Source organism: Dermacentor variabilis, chromosome 10 (assembly GCF_050947875.1).
Source record: "Dermacentor variabilis isolate Ectoservices chromosome 10, ASM5094787v1, whole genome shotgun sequence".
Taxonomy (NCBI): Eukaryota; Metazoa; Arthropoda; class Arachnida; order Ixodida; family Ixodidae; genus Dermacentor; species Dermacentor variabilis.
Genome location: NC_134577.1, coordinates 11218111 through 11241044, shown reverse-complemented (window position 1 = coordinate 11241044; position 22934 = coordinate 11218111). Strand labels below are relative to the sequence as shown.

At 47.9% G+C, this 22934-nt stretch overlaps 1 protein-coding gene and 1 pseudogene across 1 annotated transcript in view; both read right to left on the bottom strand.

Moving 5' to 3' along the window:
* Window positions 1–12814, bottom strand: part of LOC142559859 (endoplasmic reticulum metallopeptidase 1-like) — a 59577-nt gene extending 46763 nt beyond the window's left edge. The window contains exon 1 of the mRNA XM_075671537.1: window positions 12058–12814. Within this exon, the coding sequence (XP_075527652.1) occupies window positions 12058–12679 (622 nt within the window). The 5' untranslated portion in view covers window positions 12680–12814. The remainder of the gene's footprint in view (window positions 1–12057) is intronic.
* Window positions 1705–5382, bottom strand: LOC142559797 (uncharacterized; annotated as a pseudogene).
* Window positions 12815–22934: the final 10120 nt, after the last annotated feature.

Below are 22934 nucleotides of genomic sequence, written 5' to 3'. Positions count from 1 at the left end.
GCTTAGCTGTGTTAGGCTTACGAGCCATAAAATCCGCAATCGAATTCAAAATCAGCGGCGTCTAATGAGTCAATCTTCATAACACACGCTAGTTGAGAGAAAGCGATAACCGCAGTCACTTCTCCTAGCTTGCGAACTTCACGCGTTACCGCGAATCGAACCCAGTTTTGTGCTAGGTTAGAGCCGTCGCTTCGATGGGTGCTGCCATGTTTGCCGACGCAAAGTTTTTGGGGCTGCTATTTGGGCTCACGCTAAATCGGTGAAATAGCATTCCCAACGCAAAACCCAAACGGAGTTTGCGTCTTGCGCATACGCAGTGGCTTCGACGCTATTTTTTTGGGGCCCCTATTCTAAAACTCTCTAATGAAACACAGCACTGTGGGGCCACAATAAGTACTGAGATGGTACATGGAATCTGGTAAAGAGTAACAGTGCCAGTGCTAACATTCGCAAATGCCATTGTGTGCTTAAAATTGGACATCTTGTTGGGGTTGGAAGTTAACCAAAGAAGGCCAGTTGGCTTTGCAAACCCATGGTAAAACCACAAACGAGGCACTGCAGGGTGACATGGGTTGGGCCTCTTTTGAAGTCAGAGAAGCACAGAGCAAAATTAGTTATGAAGAAATACTCAGGACATGGTTGGAAATAAATGGGCAGCTAAAGTGCACAAGTATCTGCTTGAAAAACTTGGACACAGAATAGAGGAAGAGGTAAAAAAGTTGGCGACCAAATACAGGGTAATTGAAACTGTAAACAGACAACCAGGAAGCATCAGAAAGGAAGTGAGAAACATAGACAGTTAATCGGATGCAAAGAATTGAAACGAAAAAGAATCATGTAGATTTACAAGAATGAGAAGAAAAAAAATTAGAAGGGAGAACCTGTATGATAAAACAGGGGGCAGTGCCTTGCTATTTGAGGCTCGAGCTGGTTGGCTAAGGACAAACACATACTAGAACAAATATTCAGAACCAGATGAGGCATGTGTATGCTGCAGCAAAATCCGGAGATCACTTGGCACATCCTAGTGGAATGCAAAAGGATTCACCCTGTGAGAACCGTAGGTAATGTACACCTTCCAGAAGTGCTTGGGTTTAAAGTGGACGGAAGAGTCAACTGGTCAGCAGCCGAGATAAACAAGAGATGTTTAGAGTATTGGTGGAAAAAAAACAGGGAACAGATTGATACGACCGGATCTCTTAGTCATAGCTAGTGGTGCAAGGTAGATTCTGAAGAGGGGGGGGGGGATTAAGGATATGTATAAAAAAATGCTAGATAAAAGTATTTGTCACCACCCCGTTTCAAAGGGGATGCCATTAATTTGTCATAATCACAATGGCACTGGCCGTGCAGGGGAAAACAAAAAGAACCAGAAAGCTTGCTTTGCGCATGACGTTCGCCGGAAGCGTTTCCTGATAGAGATTACGATTGCATAAGCTGCAACTGCCAGAAAGTGGCAACTGTGTGGCCAGTCTATATATAGTGCCACGTGTCGCGGCTCTGCCAGCCTGCGCGGTCATCGGTGCGACGTCTTAATATATTGTGAAATGAAAAAAAAAATTGCAGACGATTACGTTACTTTCTAATGCGAAATTTGAGCGCAACCCTTCTGCTGTTTCGGTTTTTCGATATATTGAGGTAAAGAATTCGAGCAAGACATGTACTCACAGTTACCCAGACAACTTTTTATTCATACATATTCCTTCAAGAAACATTGCACTCCAAGTTCTTGATTGTCATGAGGGAAGCTTTGTGGTTGAAGAAATAGATGGATATATGCTCGACTTCCTACACCAATGCCTGGTTCTCAAAGACGAGGTCTATGCAAGTATTTCATGAGGTTCTCACAGCCGTGGGAGGCGTTACGAGCGAGAGGAATGGGATGTTCTCCCGCGTAAGTGGTAAGAAATTCCTTTTGTCTTTATATCTACATTAAGGTCCCCCACTACTAACATTGGTGTGGATCGATGGGCGGTTAATGTGAGTCGCAGTAAGTGCACGGCGTCCTTGGTGAGTGCGTTAGGGGAGAAGTAGAAAGCCACTACCAGCAAGCCGTTGGCCAATTCTGCGGCACACAGTTCACCAACTTCACCTGACGTGCCAAACATTTTGATCGGTATTGCAGAGAGACCCGTACGCAAGTAGATAGCCACTCCTGCTGCTCTGTTGTAGTCCTGCGAGTGCCACAGCAGTACTGGTAATCTTTGATTTCGAGAGGCTCTTCGGGATTCATCCAGGTTTCCGCAACGCAAAATACAGGGTCATGCCGTAGAATGTGATCGAGATGTACGTCCTTGGCATTAAGCGCGGAGATCGACAAGTATTGCAGCTGTTCAGTCATGGCAAGGCATGTGGCGGTGATGGTGTCAAGTTTGCGGGACTGTAACTGATGAAATTCATCGGCGCGCTCTCAGTCGCCACCACAGAGGAGAATGGATACATGCAGTGGCGAACGGCGGCGGCTATGCGTTTCGGCTTGGGCACATCAGCAGTACATCATCGAGATCAGCCGCCACCGAGCCGGCACTACCGGCGCTCTGATTGCCGCCGCACAGGGGTGGCATTGGGGGAGGAAAGTGAGCAAGGCTCGCGCCGTGCGCGAGAGATGGCGCCAGGAGCGCGCGCAGAGCGCGGGCCCCTGCTACGGAGCTGGTTACGGCGAGGGACGGCGGCGCCGCGAAACGCAGGAACGGGCGCCCAAGAGCTGCGCTCTAAAACGTATAGAACTGCGCTCAAATTTCCCATTAACAAGTATCGTAATCGGTGATTTTTTTAAAGCGAAGCTTTGTTTGCGTCTTCCTTCGACTTTACCACTGCTGCTGCTGTCGCGCACACCGCGTCGGGGGGTGGGGGGGGGGGTTCAGAACAGGCGCGAGTAAAAGGTACGGGAGAAACCCGTTTTCACCCCACCGCGTCGAATGTGCACAATACCCTCTGGAGCTCCCTGGCCGTCGCCCCAGCCGCTTGACAGCTGTAATTATCCTTGCCTCCCCTCAGAAGCATTGCAGAAACTGCAGCGCTTCCCTTTCTGCTAACGTGCAAGGCCAGAGGAGACGCAGATAGAGCTGTAAAGATGAGAAGGAGAGGGAGGAGAAGAGGCAGTTTGCATACAAGAGAGGGGGGGGAGAGGTGACGTGAGATATATATATCAAAACGTTTATTTAAAAAAATGCAGAAAGCGAGTGGGTGGAGCCCCTAGTCCAGGGCCCCACTGGCTTGAGCGGTCCGCCGTGCTTGGTCGAGGAGCGCTACTTGCATCTCCCGATCCTCGCTGGCGAGCCAAGTCTCCCAGGCAAGGAAGCCCCACTACATTGTGACAGCGGTTGCGGTGACACAGGATAAGCTTAAGTTCAAGGTACGGTACAGTACGTTGCTGCTATTTATGAAAAATAAATGCCATGAAATATGTCAAGTGCGCAGAAGCAGAGCCGTATTTATTGAAGCGCACCGCGGGGTCCAGGAGACGCTACGGAAGCGGTCGACCGTCACATCAACACTTCTGTGCCCGCCGCGCCAGCTTTGCGGCTATGGCATTGCTAGAGGTCGTGGATTTGATCCCAGTCGCGGCAGCCGCATTTTGACGGGAGCGAAATAGAAAATGCACGTGCGCTTAGATTATGGGACACGTTAAATGTCATCACGCTGTCAAAATTATTCCGGAGTCCACCACTACGGCGTGCCCCATAATCCGATTGTGGTTTTGGCACGTACAGTCCAATAATCCAAGTTTAATACTTCTGCCACAATGCGATGTGCCATGTGAAGCAAAGACAACGTGACTTTTTAGGCTTGTAGCGCAGCTCAGAAAGAGCAAAAAAGGAAGAAGGTAGGGGTAATGAAAGGGAACGGAAAACACTCACTGTTTTCCGTTCCCCTTCATTACCCCTACCTCCTTCCTTTTTTGCTTTTTCTGAGCTGCGCTACAAGCCTAAAAAAGTCATGACATACCAACTCGCCCAAACTGCCACGCTTTTGGCAAAGACAACGCTCTACCCTCTCAGAGGTTATAAAATATGGCGCACAACGCCTCAAGGAAATACCTCTTGCTGTGTGTTCTGTCTACTACGCAGACAAACAGCAATGGTGCACGCAAGGTAACGTTTAACATCAACTCACCACTTTCGTGTTAACCTAAACGTTGAAGAAATTAAGCTTTAGCCGTCAACATCACCAGTAATTATCGTCAATCAAAGCATGCAGCACGGAAAGCTTCGCTTACATCGATTCCCACATGCGTGGGATCCGCATAATTTTTAACCATACTATCTCCTCTCTGGGTTGTCGCACGTGAGTACAAAAGTAAGCGCTGCATGCAACTTCTACAATGCTTTTGCGTAGGGCTAACGCCCGTGGAGTGGTTCAGGACAACTTTAACGTGCACCCAATGCACGGTACAATACACGTTTTTTGAATTTCGCCCCATCGAAATACTGCCGCTGGGGTCGGCAATCAAACCCGTTACCTTGTGCTTAGTAACACAACAAGCGACCGCGGCGGGTTATATGTCCAGTTAGAGAAACGACCACGATGGCATCATGACACGAGCACATAGTGGCCCAAGTATAATGTCATGCCATGTCATGCATATTCTGACATATATCCATTTAAAGAATTAACCTTGGTGGCTTCATGACCACAGCGTGTGATGCATGTCGTCAATTCGAGTCGTTCATATCATGTTATGATATGCATGTTATGACATGCATGCACGCCATGGACACATGCACACACACACATTTAAACGATCCCGGCGGCATAACGACCAGGAGCGCGCGTACCCATGGCCCAAGTTAGACAACATGGGTCACTTGATCCGCATAGGAAGATGATTAGATAGATAGATAGATAGATAGATAGATAGATAGATAGATAGATAGATAGATAGATAGATAGATAGATAGATAGATAGATAGATAGATTCAGGTACAACTTTAGAAGGCAGCGGCATTCACCCTTCAAAGGCGGATGCACACTATCTTCCACTACTAATGGGCGCGCACTCTAGACTGACGTCATGAGCCGGATCGCTGGCGACTCTGTCGACGTAGAGCCTGGTAGAGCGTCAATGTGGCCGCCGCGCTTCGAAGTGGGCCGAGTGGCGTCAGCTGTGCGCGTCTGCCCCTCGTTAGAGTAAATTCACGAACTGTTTATGGTGCACTATCGTGCCGGAAATATTGCGAGCTTACGATGCACCTTTTGTACCGCATGCATTCGTTCGCTTTTGCTTACACCGAGCATCTCGGCGACAAAGTAGCTCGTGTACAAGCTGCATTGAGGCTCCCTGTTACGCCAATACGTGTAGCAGTGGAAGATCATATTGCGTGAATCGCTGTTCAGGATGTGACCGCTCTTATTCTTGCCAAGGCTCCCTGGTATGGACATCGAGGCGACACAAGGCTCGTTTGGCAACAACGGATCGCGTTCCAATGTCACCTCGCTCTGCTCCACGGCGAAAAACTCGCACGAACACCGCCGCGGGATTGCAGGTTTGCAAAACGAAAAGTGAAAAGGAACGAAAAAAGTAACTATCACATTCTTAAGACCAGTTTGTGAAAGCGCAAAACCAGAAATTATAAATCTGATGCTATTTAAAACCAAGAGACAAGCATCCGTGTATTTATTTAAAATATAAATGAAGCATTTTTGCATCTTTCCTGTCTTGTCTTCTCGACCCAGGTTTGTAATGGTTTCGATGAATGCATTGCTTTTTTTAAGTACTTATTTAATAACAATTGATTCATTTTAAGCTCGGGAAACGAGTATTAAATGTTCCGTGTACTTAATGTAAACAAGCGCAGAAGTGCAGCGCTGCTCTAGCTACCTTTGTCCCTTGCAACGAAGCTAAAAAAAGTTATTCATAGGGTTTGACGTCCCAAACCACATTTTGGTTATGAGGGACGCCGTAGTGGAGGGCTCCGGATTAATTCTGACTCCGTGGGGATCTTTAACGTGCACTACAAAGCAAACACACGGGCTTTTTTACATTTTGACAGTAAAGGCAAACATTTCAGTTTCATATTTGCAGAGCGGTACGCCTAGAGGGCGCCTGTGGATTAAACCAACGACTGCATTTTAAAAACGTACGCCCGCGGCTGTCGATCTTGCGCCATAGCGGACGACGTGCAGCGTTGCAGCCTCGGCGTCGTACCTCGCAACCGAGCGAACGAGCACAGCAAAAGATGAAAGCGAACGCGAAGCGCATCGGGAGATGAAAGAAGAGAGCCGGAGGAGAAAAGTGGAGGAGAAGGTTACAGTGAAAGCGTGAGGCGGACGGTGGGGAAACTGTCTGCGCATGCGCCGAGTTGCCGGCGGCCACGGCATCCGCAGCCGCTTGGGTACAGTGTTCTAGAACACTGTACGCGCGGGCAAACTCATCTGCGCTTCAGAGGGGGCAGTGGGGGGGGGGGGGTGAGGACTACACTTGTTCGTGGCGTCAGCTGCTGAGGTCAGTCCACGGTAGCAGCGTGCGACGAGGATTACTGCTCCTGCAAGGGGCAATGGCGAGCGGCTACGAGTAAGGCTCGATGTGACGCTCCCTTGGGCGTTGTCGCTGATACCGATGGCACGATTTCCCCGCGACGAAGGGCCACTCTCGTCGTTGGTGGAACGAAAGCGTGAGAATACTGTAGTGCCGCGCAAGACGGGCTGTGCGGCGACGATCGCTACGATATGGCGCCAGAGTAGCCCGCGTCGTCTGTATTGGAACAAAGCGCTGCCTGCATGAGCGGAGGTCTGTCAGTGGCGGCGGCTGTAAATCGCACCTACGTGTCACCCACGCGCTGCCTCGCAGCTAGCGTGGCAGTCGCGCCACATACTTCGCTTCTTCTGCAATGTGCCGCACGAGACAGATTGTCCGCGCCAGCTACTCAACTCAGCGTTCTCTTCCTAATATAAACCGTGTGCACATATAATCATAATACAAAATATTAACAGGTAAAATGAAAACGCATATAGAGCTGCGCTCAAATTTCGCATTAGGGGGTATCGTAATCGGTGATATATTTTTTTTTCTCGCGCGATCTATAGCATTCTCATACGAGTGCTCTGCCAAACCTCTCAAGATATAAAGTCTTATTTAGCGTGAAATACGATTTTAGAAGCACGATTTTGAGCGGGGCTATTTCCCTAGCCGCGGAGGCAATCAGCTGCCGCGCTTCGCTGATTCGGGCGGTGCCTCTCCTGCCTTCTTAAGTTGTAACAGACAGACAGACAGACAGACAGACAGACAGACAGACAGACAGACAGACAGACAGACAGACAGACAGACAGACAGACAGACAGACAGACAGACAGACAGACAGACAGACAGACAGACAGACAGACAGACAGACAGACAGACAGACAGACAGACAGACAGACAGACAGACAGACAGACAGACAGACAGACAGACAGACAGACAGACAGACAGACAGACAGACAGACAGACAGACAGACAGACAGACAGACAGACAGACAGACAGACAGACAGACAGACAGACAGACAGACAGACAGACAGACAGACAGACAGACAGACAGACAGACAGACAGACAGACAGACAGACAGACAGACAGACAGACAGACAGACAGACAGACAGACAGACAGACAGACAGACAGACAGACAGACAGACAGACAGACAGACAGACAGACAGACAGACAGACAGACAGACAGACAGACAGACAGACAGACAGACAGACAGACAGACAGACAGACAGACAGACAGACAGACAGACAGACAGACAGACAGACAGACAGACAGACAGACAGACAGACAGACAGACAGACAGACAGACAGACAGACAGACAGACAGACAGACAGACAGACAGACAGACAGACAGACAGACAGACAGACAGACAGACAGACAGACAGACAGACAGACAGACAGACAGACAGACAGACAGACAGACAGACAGACAGACAGACAGACAGACAGACAGACAGACAGACAGACAGACAGACAGACAGACAGACAGACAGACAGACAGACAGACAGACAGACAGACAGACAGACAGACAGACAGACAGACAGACAGACAGACAGACAGACAGACAGACAGACAGACAGACAGACAGACAGACAGACAGACAGACAGACAGACAGACAGACAGACAGACAGACAGACAGACAGACAGACAGACAGACAGACAGACAGACAGACAGACAGACAGACAGACAGACAGACAGACAGACAGACAGACAGACAGACAGACAGACAGACAGACAGACAGACAGACAGACAGACAGACAGACAGACAGACAGACAGACAGACAGACAGACAGACAGACAGACAGACAGACAGACAGACAGACAGACAGACAGACAGACAGACAGACAGACAGACAGACAGACAGACAGACAGACAGACAGACAGACAGACAGACAGACAGACAGACAGACAGACAGACAGACAGACAGACAGACAGACAGACAGACAGACAGACAGACAGACAGACAGACAGACAGACAGACAGACAGACAGACAGACAGACAGACAGACAGACAGACAGACAGACAGACAGACAGACAGACAGACAGACAGACAGACAGACAGACAGACAGAAAGTGCGTAAAATAGGCAAAGAATGCCTTGCATTTAAAATCTTACTATTTGAGAACATGAAACACGTCATGTTATAAATCTTGGGGCACTAGCTGAAGTATTTAGTATAATAATTCATCCCACAGAAAGATGCATGCGATGAAAATGATAGCTCGTATCTAACAAAAGTCAGTTGACGTAATTGTCGACCCAGGTGGACACATCTTAATTTCAACCGCCTCGCTCAACATAAATTTGTTGCGCTCGATGGTCCACATGCAACACATGACGAAAAAATGACAAGGATGGAATGACCGCGACGTCATGAAGACTGCGTGACGACAACGAAACGACGAGGACGACAATGGCATGGCACTGAAGGTGGAACGACCACCACGGCATGACTACGATGCAATGACGACAATGGCATGGCAACGACTGTGTGACGACGGTGGCATAGCGACCATGGAATGACGACACTGTAGTGACAAGGACGGAAAAAGACGTTAACAGCATGGCGGTAATAGGATGAGATGCTAAAATGATTACAATGCTATGATGACAATGGTTGACAATGCCAGACTGAAGGCGGCCGTATGATGACAATGGGAATGAATGAATGTTTAGTGGCGCAAGGGCCAAAGAGCGCCATGCCAGTGTTAGTGACTTCGCAGGGGAGTGAGACGACGGCGACACTGGGAATCGCTGCGGCAAAATGACGAAGATGGAACAACCATGACGACTATGGAATAATGACAATGGCGTGACTACCATGGGATGACCACCCTCGAGTGACGACAAAGGTGTGATGACAACGTGATGATGGTGATGCAGTGAAGACGACGGTGTGATGAAGGGATTGACGGAGCTGCAGTGACGCCGGGAGAATGGCGATGCTAATATGATTAGGATGGTTTGACGACAACGGCACGACGACAATGTTATGACGACGGCGTGACGAAAAGGCATGCCGACAAAGATATGACAATAGAATAACTACGACGAAATGACGACCACCACAGCATGGCAGCGACTTTTTGACGACGAAGCAATGACGATGGAGCAACGATGACATTATGACGACGACGGCTTGAAGATGCAGGCGCGTTGACGACGATGACAACGCAGCGACAGAGTGAAGATGGCGACGATGACATGACAACGAAGGAATTATGACTGGCATGACAACAAGGGAGTGTTGGTGATAGAGCTTACGTCCGCGCTTGCGAGCACCACCTGCCACTGCGGGCCGCCTCGACTCGCACAATATGTGCTGTTCGCACTCTGTTCGGTCCCGTCCAATCGTCAAGGCAGCAGGGATGACAATTCAACGACGACGGCGTGCCGACGTCATTACATTCAGTTCTAGCTCTTTGGTAAAACAGCAGCAGCGGCGGGAAAGTTGAAGCAAGAGGCAAAGAAGGTTTTGCTGCAATAGAAGAATCGGTGGGAGAGGTGTGCTATTCACTGCCTTAATGTTACACCAAAGAAAAAAAAAAACATTCTTTCGTATCGGTAAATTACCCTTCTGCACTATCAAAAACACCAATATTACCCCGATAAGACGCTTGGTAAGCCAGGAAAATCGCAATAACGAAATACGGGTGGCGACGCCTCCTTGAAGTTGCCGCACCAGATCGCTGTGGCGTCATGGGTTTTGACAAGTGTCTTCTAAGGCCTAGTTAATGCTTTAGCGGTAAATATAGACTACACTATAGTGTTCTAAAGGAGCCAAAGATTGAACATGGCGAGTTTCGGGGAGTACTTGTTGAGCCATCGCGGCCTAAATACGAAAATATAATTTGAAATTCGTGGCGTCACAGTTACGTACTGGCGTTGGGGATTCGGCGCGAAATTCAAAAAGTAACACGTTGACCTTTTTCTGTTCATAATCAACCTATGATCTCGAAGTTAACTACAACATAGTTTTCAAAGAACGCTTTATCCGTCCAAACTGATTTAGTCTTTTGCTTTAGTGTCCGTTTAAATCAAATTTTTATGATGCAATTCTTAGAAGGATGCATGTCACGTTCTTCCAGTGCGCATCGACGCTGCACACTGCATAAGTGTTTAGACTAATTGTAATTTCAATAAAAGTGTTTCGCGGAGAACTAGTGCGTTCTTGTGTTAATACTACTGCATTTATTGATGATCCATTTACGGGATGCAGCATGCGTTGAGCGTTCATTAGTCACTGCATTATTCATAGCTTAAAAATAATTTTTTGGCAATTCCCAAAACAGTCACCGAGCAAATCGTAAAAATGCCTTTGCGCTTTGGAAGGCGAATAATACTAATTAAGCGTCTTCGTAGCACCCCATCTTGCCAATGGTATTCCATTGTTGGCCGTCCACTGCTCGGTCAATGAACTTGTCACATCCAAGTACGGAACAGTGTCATTTCCAATTTGTTGCCATCGTTGGAAACAACCCGAGACCGCAAACTCGAAATGAATTATTTGCATTCGTATCACACGGCGAAAGCGCACCAAATATTTAATTACGCGCACGCCTCCGGTACTGGATGCCCTAAATATTGTCACCAAGCTCAGACGAATGATTCATTTATGTCGAGTCTCCTAGGTGACGTCCTGTAATTTTGTACAATTTAGCACTGCCTTTGTGCAAATTGGACCCAGTCACTCCGCAGATCTAAACAGCACACCGCCGCCCTCGTAAAACGACAGCGCTCCACGGCCGCGCTAGCGTTTGACGACAGAGTGGGCATTCCAGTCACGGAAACCGTCCGCACACAGCGCGCGCGTCGCTATACCATTACAGGAAACAACTAAAAAGACGCAAGCTCTTATTTGCGGTGCACGCGCGCGCTTAACGACTGGGCCCGGAAGAGGCGCGTCGTCGCCGTCGAGCCCCGCAAGGTTACGTCAGTGGAGCGTGAGCCAGAGGGGACAGCGGGACGTCGAAGGCCGCGCGTAATTTGGCCCAGAGCTACCTCGTTCTGGGCGGTCGAGCGCCACCGGGCTCTGGTCGTTGCAGGCGCGACCTTCGCTCGCAGAGGAGCCGCCCGACAACGCGGACACGAAGACGATCGCTCGAGACGATGTCGTACCGCCGCGGTGCTCTTCAAGCAGCTGTTCGCGAAAGAGGGGGCGTGGCCGCCACTAGCAGCCGCGCACGTCCTGACCGCCGGAATTGGCCCAAACGAAAAAGCGCCGCGCCTTTAAGTCGAATCGTTCTGTTCCGCGGTGGCGTAATCTCCTGACGTGCCGGTATTTGACGTCCATACAAAAGCAGACGCCTGGCACATCGAAGGGTAATAGCGCTTTTCGTTCCGCGAAAAAGCTGCCGCACCGCGCGCCTCTCGGTGCTCCTCTCTGAACCACTCGTCGGCGAGCCACTTGGATGTTTTCTTTTGGCCAGCCAATCAAGGAACACGGAGTGGTGCACGCGCGAGCGCGCGCGCTCGTCGGAATCGGAAGCCAACTTTAGGATGGCGGCATGGCAGCGCAGGGGGAGATTGAGCGTGACTGAGGGGATACATCTTGACTGAGGGGATGCATCTCGGGGCTTACCTGGGCTGCCTGGCGCCGTGTCGTAGTGACAGTTGACGAGCAAGGAATGCCTCTGATCGACCGCCAGCGGAGGATCCCTGGGTGCCAGGCGCGCGATCACGTTCTGGATGCCTCGGTAGCTCGAGGTGAAGCCGTCGATGAAGTCGAGAAAAAAGGAGCCGTTCGCCTTCTGCACCTCAAACTCGAGCTTGTGCGCGGGTCGCGCCCGCTTCCTGAGCTGCTCCAACTCGCGCACGAGATAGTCCACGGCGATCGCCTCGTTCTCGAGGCTGCCGACCGTGCGCTGGCCGATCGCCACCAGTTTGGCGAGCCGTTGCCTCGCCCTGGCGCCCACAAACACGCGTCCGTCGTCGGCAGGGTCCGTCGATACGGCGTCCGGTAGAGACAGTTGCAGGCGGCGCACCAACAGCGCCGTTCCGAGGTAGAACACTAGAAGGCACGCGTAGAACGTTAAGCCGAGCAGCCGCTTTTGATGCCTGGCTAGCGGCAGCCGCTGGCCGTTTGCTTGAGATGTGACGTAGCTGCCGCCGTCTTGGAGGACTCCGTTCCAGGGTGGCTGGTGCACGCCGTTGGTGCCTTTCTGGCGGTAACGAAGCGAGCCATCCCTCGTATCGCACGCCATCGCGTCGTGGTTCGCTTGTCTCGATGCCGCTGCTGCTCCCAACACCACCCGCCGCGCCGAAGCCAGCCGAGCGTCGGCACGTGATCACGCAGCCGCCCTTTCCGCGTGCGCTCTCATCGGCGCGGCGCTCGTTCCTCCATCCGATGCGACCGCTACCGCTTGGCGGCGTTGACGGTATGGGTCACGTGCTTCCTCTAACGGCAGTGATTGGAGAGAGCGCGAATTCTTACCGTTACCTGGCCGGCGGCGCGCGCAAATTTGAAGGGGAAATACGTTTACACTGGTGTCTGAAGCGTACTTGCCGGCGTGCAGTGTGTCATTCCTGCCGGACATGATGGACTATGATTGTCTTAAGTAGTTTTGCATAATGAATCCTTACCAACTAGCTCAGCTTTCTGTCGTTCTAGTTTTGCCTGCCGTGGAGTGACGATGCAAACGCGGCCAGTTGGTCGGAGAACACGGAAGAAATGCGCACATAGACTGAGTTCGATCTCTCGTTTCGATAGATAATTCCAGCGAGTAGGCTTGTGATTCCGTCATCTAAACTTTTCCCGCCGTCCGAAGATCTCTCAGCACGGCCTTGCTGCTTCGGGAACTGCCCTTAGAAACGCCGGCTATAAATACACCTTCCCCATTGAATACGTGAGCACTCGACCGAAGCTGAAGGCAGACTGAGGGTTCCACAGTGCAGCATTTATCATCGTTCTCCGTTACCTTGGAGCGTTAAGTATAAACGGATTTCTCTTCCGTGTCACTCGTAGCGCTCCATTCCTTCATTTACGAGTTGAATAGCTTGCTGTGTTCGTATTGCACTGACTTATATACTTGCCCTATGCTTATTAAGTTCTTAAAGATAAGGATACAGCTTACTATATCCTTATTGTATTGGCGTCGGGGTATCGCTGGTTTCGCGCACCGACTCACGCTGCTTTACCATGCAAGCTCGTTTTCTGCGTTAATTATTTTTCTTGATTAGTTATTTTTTAGCGAACGTCAGACTTGGAAAAGAAGAAAGGCGTATCCTTAGCCGATCAGAAAATATATCCTGTGAATGGGATCCTTGTAAGAAATAACAGACAACGCTGATTTGCGGGACGTGGTATTGGTAACGTAGACGGCAGGATGAAATAACTATTTTGGGACGTAATTTATTGAGCACTTCGCCGTCATGAAGCATTATTGCAATACGTGCTCCTTACGTGTGTCAGTGTTCTCACAAAGTACGATATTGGGCTAGTTGGTGCATAACTGTCAATGTTTGTGGCGCGAAAGGCCCTCTAACCTTTTGCGCCACAAACATTGACAGCCAATGCATGTACTGAAGCCAGCATGTCGGGTTACTGCGAAGGGTGTGCTGTCTGAGTAGAGGCTCTTCATTGGTCTGGTGATTGGCCTGTCTTGATCTTGTACTGCTCCTTAGAGTCAATTGTGTGCATATGGTTCGTTCCGCGCATTCTGCGATATTTTGAGTCGGAAAGCGTTAATTTATTCATTCACCTATCGGTCCGTCCGCCCGTTTGGCCAACTCATTAATTTGTTTTGTTTGTTCCGTGCAACGATCTTTCTTCTTTCTATCTTTCTTCGTTTTTGTACGTTGCGAAGTTCTTTTTTTCCCTCGCCATTACAAGCGCGACGTTTGGCTTTCATTGTGCATGTGGTGTTTTTCGTGTGGTGTCGCAAAGCGATGCGGAACCTGCTATCCCGATTCCCATTGATTGTGTTCTCGCTGGCGGTAATTGCGTGTATATTCTAAAAGACTGCTTCCTTCGGTTCCTATATCTCAGAATATAGGAAACATTCTCTCTATTATGGGCCGTTCTGTACAGCGAGTCTGTAAGTGCACCTAGGGGCGCTCGAGAACGCTGTACACGTATGGCTGTGTTAGCGGCTTTTCGGAGAAAAAAGAAAGAAAGAAAAAGACACACAAAGTTTACATTTCGAATAAATGTAGGAAATTTCAGAGCTCATATGCATGCACAATTGTAAATCGTGTGGGTTAATTAGAGGCTAAATTAAATTTGTTACATCCCCGTTTTAGGCCTGTTTAGGGGTGATACATGAAACGCTCGCAGTGCCTCCGCTTTGAGAGGACCAATGGCGGCCGCGATTTCGTATTGGAAGGAAACGGAGGCCGTGCTGTGGGTGAGGTATACCGAAATTTTGAAGTTTGTAGGTTAATTATGTGCTTTGAGAATATTTACCGAGTACTCTATTTCTTGCAATTTTCATGCAGTATACGTGTTGTGTCGTTGGTTTTACCAGTGTCCTAGGTATGCGAGGCACATTGCTGATATTTGGTTAAAGTAGGAAGCACGTTGTCGGTGACGTATGGTAAATGTTTGATCTGTGTAGGTTAGTCACAGCGATTGTAGAAAATTACTTATTCAAGCGTTAGAGAGTGTCGTATACGGCCGTTATCCGCAATATATTCCAGAGTTCTAAAAAAAACTGTGCTTGACACAGAGTCCGCACTCTGTGGAAATAGGGGGTATGTTAATTGTAACGTCTGGAGAAACATTAACGATCCTAGCTTAATTAGGAGCTTTGCAAGTAATCACTAAAGCGTCGTACTTGACCTAATTTATTGCGTTATTCGACGCTTGTAGTTGGTTTCCCTTGTGTCCTCGGTGAACTAAATGAGTGCACATTGTATTTGGTGAAAATAAAGGGCACGTTATGGGGGATGTGTAGGCAAAGTTCGAAGTGATTGGGTTAACTGCTACCTTTGTAATAAGTTAGTTATGCAAGCGCTTTTGTAATTTAGCCTGCTACACCGGCATAACTACCAAATGTTACCGAGATCAAATTTAGCAAAATTGGGGAGACACTATCGCCAGTCAGTACGCGAAGTTAAATGCGTGTGGATCGCTCATCACAACTCATCACCCTTATGAGAACAAAGAAAAACTGCACAAAAAAGAACAAGACAGAGAAAGAACCACATGACACAGCTGCGCAGGTTCTTTCTCTGTCTTGTTCTTTTTTGCGCAGTTTTTCTTTGTTCTCATAATGTCATACCAACTAGCCCCTCACCGTACGCTTCTAGACTTCATCACCCTTGTTAAGGCTTTCACAATGGTAACAGCGCGATCAAAAAGACGACCTTGTGAAAGGACACAGAACGAGCGCTGACTCGCAACTAAGTTTACCGAAACAAACGTGAGGAATATAAGCGACACAGGTCCATATGAGATGCAGGTTGTCTTTTCGGCTCCTGGAAAATTGAGTGCTATTTGTCCGGCGGTCGGAAGGCGAGAAAGTGGAGCAGAACGTAATTCTAAAGTAAGGTGCAAAGTGAAACATGTTAACAGGTATGTAGGCTGCACTACCAATGTGTTGTACTCTTTCCCGCTCAAGTGTGGGTGAGTGTACTTAGGGCAAACCGGCCGGTGCATCAATGTAAAACTTAGGGAGCATGAATTGTCCTGGGACAAGAATGATTATGCGAATGTGTCTGCCCATTGCCGGCAACGTAAGTGTAAGCCTCTGCTGAAAGAGACAATTTTGTTTAAGCATACTGATGCATCTGCTAGATTAGTCGTGGAAGCAGCCCACATTGAGCGAAAGGGCACGTGGTGCATTAGCCAGCCTTCGATCGTGCTTTCTCAGCAGGAATTAATTTACCTAGACAGCTCAATACCATCACAGATGTCTTGTATCCACGTGGCCTGGTTGTGAATTCCTCGATTGGCCATGTGATCGCCTGTGTCGCTTATATTCCTGATGTGTGTATCAGTAAACTTAGTTGTGAGTCAGCGCTCGTCCTGTGTCCTTGCACTCCGTCGTCGTTTTGATCGCGCTGTTACCTTTATGAATGTATACCAACTCGGCCAACTTTCCACATTGTTAAGGCTTGTTATTGGGCTAGTTGTTTCTGATTCACAGTGAACGAATAACTGCGCGAAAAGACAAGGACGAGAAGGGGACATACACATGCGCTGACTTAAACCTCCTAAAAAAAAAAAAAGGAACCCTAGCCGATAACGATAGCAATAGCCCTAGCTATTGCTACAACAGCGTAGCAATAGCTAATAAAATCAACGACTAGTTTTGCAGTCTGGTGTCCATCGTTGTTATTCCTGACGCATTTTTGTTTTAGTTAACTATTACTCCAGCATCTGCTTGCCGTACGTATTAAGACGTTTGAACACATATTACGCCTGCTGCACTCTGTAACGTTCTATACCAAAACCGAGGAGTGACAGACGCAGTTATCGCCTCTTTTCTTTATGTAGTATGTGGTTTATATGATAAGGAATCCCGGTTTCTTGATAGTTAGACTTTCTTTAACTTTTAACGTTGCCTTTGATATTTAATCCGTGATCCTTGACACGCATGCGCAGCCGACCTACTTCGTTTTTGTACACATGTATTCGCTTCCTTTCAACAAACTTGTTCAGTTGTGAGTAAGCGCCTCGTCTTGTCCACTCTCTTCGTTCTTGCTCTTGTGCGTTTCTACAGTTTCAAGATGCAAAGTACCAAAAGCACGATACGGTTCCCAGGTATTTGGTTTGAATACCGCAATCTTCCTCGCATGAACAGATGAACATCCATCTAACTACGAGTTTCTAGCATGCCAACAAACTGTGGTGCCTATTTTAGTTTATGTTTCAGGCTACTATAATCAAAGTCTCGCCAGCATGTTTAGGTACTGGACTGATTGCAGGTATTACAGCCACAGTAGCACTTTGTATGTCCGAAATGACTCTTTAGTTTGTGTGTGCGTGCGTGCCTGAACAAGTGACTGCCCACGACGTCGTAGAGAACAGTTTAATAGCTGTAATGATTCACGTCACCTCATATCATCGTTTCACTCATACGTTAGCTTAACGTTGTAGAGAAACTGACGAGATATATGCAATACAAAAATGAATGAATCAATCAAGCTAGCAAGCAATAAGAAACTTCAAAAAATCAGTGACACATAGCTAGATTACTAACTATATAATAACTCTAGTTTAACTTGCATGTTCGTGCTCCGTGCGGGTGAATTCAAGCCGGTAGATTTTCGTGGTCATCTGCGTAGCTTCCCGCGAATGGGCTTGAGTTCATACGAACTTGGTTTGTTCGATGTTTCTTAGTAAAATGGCGTACCCTACACTCGGAGATCGGCCAGCTAGCAATCGGGCGGTGCGAGGGTTCAAGAATATAAAACAGAATTTGGAAGTTGAATGGAATTTAATAACCGGAAACATTGGAATTAAGAGTTAACGCGTACACGAACAGTGACCCATATCACGTTCTCGGACCAACTGCAATTTGCAAGGGATTGGCGGCATTGCACACACACACATAATATGTTCTCGTCTTGTGAATCCTCAGTGTGCCTCCTTTGTATATTTCACTTAGTGTTTCCTAGAAATGTGTTATTATTCCTTGTCTCCCAATCTACGGCATTTTTATGAAATGAATGAAATCGTTTTGGGCTGCTTAATTGACGTATGAAAGAAATCTTCATCTCCTTGCTTTTTTTTTTAATCTGTGTACTCGGTTTGTAGCCTCCATTATCAGCTCATCTTTCAAAAGATGAAGCGCCAACATTGACGGCACACTAGGAAGGAACAAAGACAGGAAGCGCCTTGTCCTGTCTTTGTTCCTACCTAGTGTGCCGTCACTGTTGGCGCTTCATCTTTTGAAAGCTATGCACCAACTTGCCCCACAATGTGTTTTACTGCAGCTGGTCTTCTTTAGTTTGTCCATATGGTGCGCGTCTATGCAATGAATTATAGATTAATTCGACTTATTTTATCTTTCCTTTTAATAGAATTCGTTTCTCGTCACATGCAGATTTTGTCTGCGCCACTATGTACAGAGATCAGGGCTGAGGTTAAGTAGCTCCGCAACATTTTTCTTGATGATCTTTCACATGTATGTGTTTATGGGAAACGAATTGATGCAGACATGGAGTAAACTATTCTAAATTTTACAATATAAAAGGAACGAGGGCACGTACGAAAATGGAGAAATTTTAGTATGCAATTCTTTTTGTCCCGCTTAGGAAATTGAACATAACGCCACCAACGTTCCTGTTGCTGAAACCCAGAGGGGTAGAAGGAATGAAAGAACCGCCATAAGGAGTTACGTTCACTCCGATCTTTCGAAAGGTATTTTCAAAAATTCCTTTTCGTGGAACAGTAAAATGGCGGCATGCAGAGACATTGCACATTGGGAAGCGTACACGCGCAGAACGTCTTCGTCGCTGGCACAGCTGAGCCTGTGTCGCTGTTTTCCTGCCGTGCGCAGGCCAGATTAAAAAAAAAATAATAATAAAAAAGCAGTCAGAAAACTGACGTTGGACGTCTTCGCGCTAGAGCTACTGCACTTTGTGCGTAAGAAAGGCGTCAGTTTGCTTTCAACCATATCGAATACCAAAGAGTTGTCGTTTCTCGCATCTCTTGAACGTGATAATGCCTCTTGTTAGTACAGTTTATAGTATGGGGGCTGCTCATTATACACTACGGGCGCCTCGAGGAACCTCGATTAGCGCTTTGTTCTCGGCTTCCAACGCGCTTACGCCTACGTGAAGTGGTTACGAGATTGGTATACTATACGGTATAAGGTTTCGACAAGGTCTTATCATGGCTCTTGGGAATGTATTAGCGCCGTCGTTAGGCTGAATATATTAGTGCTGCCACTGGCAGGTGCAGCACGCGGCCTCTTGACGTAAGTTGGCTTGTTACTGTGAGCATTCTACTTTTATATGCGTGACTGCGGGAAGTAGGAAATAAAGAAATTTTCGTTACTCAACTTGTTTTGCTAGCAAACGTTCTAAAAAAAGAGAAAGAGAGAGAGAGAGAGATACGGTTAAGCGGCTGTCGTAACTATATGAAAACTACGTCAGGAGCGTTGTGATCTCTTAATTTTCATTGTACAGTTGAAACTCCGTTTAACGAAGTGATGGCCACGCTCGAATTATTTCTTTAAATCGGGCAGTTCGGAAAATCCAGTGAGGGGTTTTTCGGTCCTTCGAAATCTGAAATTGTAACTTAGCGACACCCGAAATGTACCGCGGCATTGTATTTGCCGCTAACCCACGCCTGCGCGTGTAAAAACTCCGCGAGGGTGGCTCACCGCCGCCCCTAGCGCCATTTGCATGGTACGCACGAACACTATAGCGACTGCTGAGTCCGTTCCGTACTTGGGCGCGTCGTGCAACCTCGTCGAAAGAAAGCTAGGGCCGTGACTAGGGCGCGTAGATGTTTTAACGCGATAGCGTTAGAGCGCACGCTCGAAGAAAAACCCGTCTTCGTCAGTATTAGAAAGAAATCGCAGCTTTTTTTACTCATTTATTTCTGGAAAAGCTTCGTTAAATCGGGTTTAATGCAAGCTAGTTTCTTTCACTCGGGTTGATGATAACATTTAGCATTACGGGTACTTGCCGGGGAATGGAAATTTTTTTGTTAGATCGGGAACTTCGTAAAATCAGGTTTCGTTAGATCGAGTTACAACTATACAAAACCATCGACAGCGTGTCAGCTTAAACGTTCGTGTAATTCAGCCGTGGCAAATTTTCCCACCGTCGACTCTCTGTGATGGCGGTTTAGGAGCGCTTCGAAGTGCGTACCCGAAAAGTGCTCTCGGGAATGAATGAAAAACTTTATTTTCACAAAGGAGGTATACCAGCGAAGGTGGAGCCCTCAGTCCAGGGCCCCTGTGGCCTTTGCCATCTTGCTAGCTCTGTCGATAAGCTTGAGCTGTTCTTCAGGCTTCGAGCAGGACAGCGCAGCCTTCCACTGCTCCGGTGTTGGTGTTTTGTGTACTGGCGCTACCTTTGGTTTCTGGCAGGCCCATGTAACGTGGTAAATCGTTGCGTGTTCCCCGCATAGCGGGAATTTATTGTCATATGTTGACGGATAGATTTTGCTGAGCAGACTCAGATTGGGGTACGTACTAGTCTGCAGTTGTCTCCAGGCAACCGACTGCTCTCTACTAAGGTCTTTGTGGGGAGGGGGGTAGATCCTCCTTAGGGCTCTTTGGTTTTCTAAAATTGCTCCATAGCGTCTGGTGACTGTGTCCGGTTCCCCGTCGTCGTGCGCCTCCCGGTTGGCGTATGCTCGGGCGTTGGCGTCAGCACGCTGGTTCCCTGTCACAGTCTCATCATTTCATCATCATTTATTTACCCTTAAAGGCCCTTGGCTTAGGGCATTACATAAGGGGGGGAGGGAGCAGTCGTTACATATACAATGGCCGGTAACAACAAAAAAGCAATACAAAGTGACCTGGCGTCCACGTAATAAAGCATCTCGAAAAGGTGATTTTTCTCGTCTTGAGTATGCGGATGGCCGCAGTGGATATGCGTCCACTGATGTACCTTCTGCACGCTTCTTGCGAGTCCGTAAGTATTGCTGTAGTGGCCTCTTCGCCTTGGTGGGTGAATGCGAGTGCGATTGCCGCTTCCTCAGCCTCTAGGGTGTTGTTGCCTTTGATCGAAGCGCAATTGCTTTCTCTAAGATGGTGATCTACAACGCTGACTACCGCCCCGGAGTGCTCTCTGTATGTGGTCGCGTCGACGTATAACACGTCTTTTCTCGCCGCGAAATATCTGTTGTGTGCTTCTGATCTTGCCTTTCTTCTGGCCTTGTGTAATTTAGGGTGCATATTTCTCGGTATCGGGCTGACCTCAATGATCTCTCGGATCTCTTTAGGTATGCTTTCCGTGCTGTTAATTTCTCTGCAAGCATCCCTCATACCCAGTATCTTCAGCGTGTTCCTGCCCGCTGGAGTCAACATGAGTCTCATTTTCTGCGCGAGAAGGTGAGCTTAGATGTGTTCTTGCACTGTGTTTATGCCCAATTGAAGGAATTTCTCCGTCGAGGTGTTGACCGGCAGTCCGAGAGCGCATTTGTAAGCTTTCCTAAGGATTGCCTCTAATTGTTCTTTTTCCTGCTCGAGCGGTGTTTGGTCGGGGACACTGTATACAATCCTACTGACCATGAGGGCCTGTATTAGCCTACATGTGTCCTCTTCCTTCATACCGCGTCGTCTGCGATTCTTGCGATCCTCCGGCACGAACAATCGGGGGATCACGTTTGGTTCACTTCGACATTTCCTCGTTCGCCCACTGGAAAGTATAGCATTCTTCGAGACTTACGCATGTTCAAATTGAAAAAAAAAAAAAAAATCGCGGGACGAAATCAGTGTCGTGTAAGTTCATCGGGCAACATCAAGTAAAACAAGGTTTGTTTTCCTTCTATCGGGCTTTCTCCGAGAGCGGATTTGTTGCTTCGCAACGAACGTACGCGGCGGTGGCGCCCCCTTTCCGCCACTGAGCTGCGCCGGCCGATGTCGCATTAAGGAGAATGCCGCGAACCTTGAAGCCATTATAAAGATGGGCCGCAGTCGCACACGGTAGCGACTTCTTTCTCACAGCATCTCTTGAATTCACGGTAAAAGAATTTGCACAAGTGCAACGCACACATTAGGATTTATGTTGAGTGAAGTAATTAAATTCTATATACAATTAACGGTAGTGCTTACAATTGTTTTCGCTTTAATCCTAAATCTCATGCAACGTATATGTTTAGCTTTATGTTTTAACGCGACAGCGTTAAGGAACTCGTGTCGCAGAAAAGCTGGTGTCGTCGGCGTTGACCGTGAGCGAAAAATGGCGTAAGGCAATTCATAAATAAGAACAACTTGCAAGACGGGCTGGGTGAGAACCGAACCAGGGTCTCCGGAGTGTAACACGGAGACGCTGCCATTCTTTCAGTGCGCTTCTCGAATGATTACCTGTCCGGTGTGAGCAAAAACAAACTGTATTGTGCTTTGTGCGACGTTCTTTTCCCAGTGCCATTGTACAGGTCCTTGTACGGTGGAGGCCCAAGCAGCGGTAAAGAAAATGCAGGTCCCGCCAGGAAAAAGAAACCTTCTTTTTTAAATTACACACGGGAACATTACGAGTTAAGCAGTTTTCGGAGAGAAAGGGAGTATATTTACCGTGTGGAACGCACTGTCTAATTTGCAAGCAGCCAGAGACAATAGATCAAGTTTTTTAAACTGTTGGGAAGGCGTGTTTTTCTGGGATGCATTGCAGACGACACTAAAGATAGAATTTCCACTAGACCCGTATGGCATTCGTTACTTAAGCATAGATAATGAGGATGGAGTGCCTTTTTATCTAATTATGCTCTTGGGCCTTCACCATATTTGGCGCGCGAGAATGGCAGGATACCATGTTGATAAGATGCGCGGTCGGCAAGAATGTATTTCAGGGAACAGATGCACTTGTTTGTCGCTCTCCATAAAGCGACAGAGG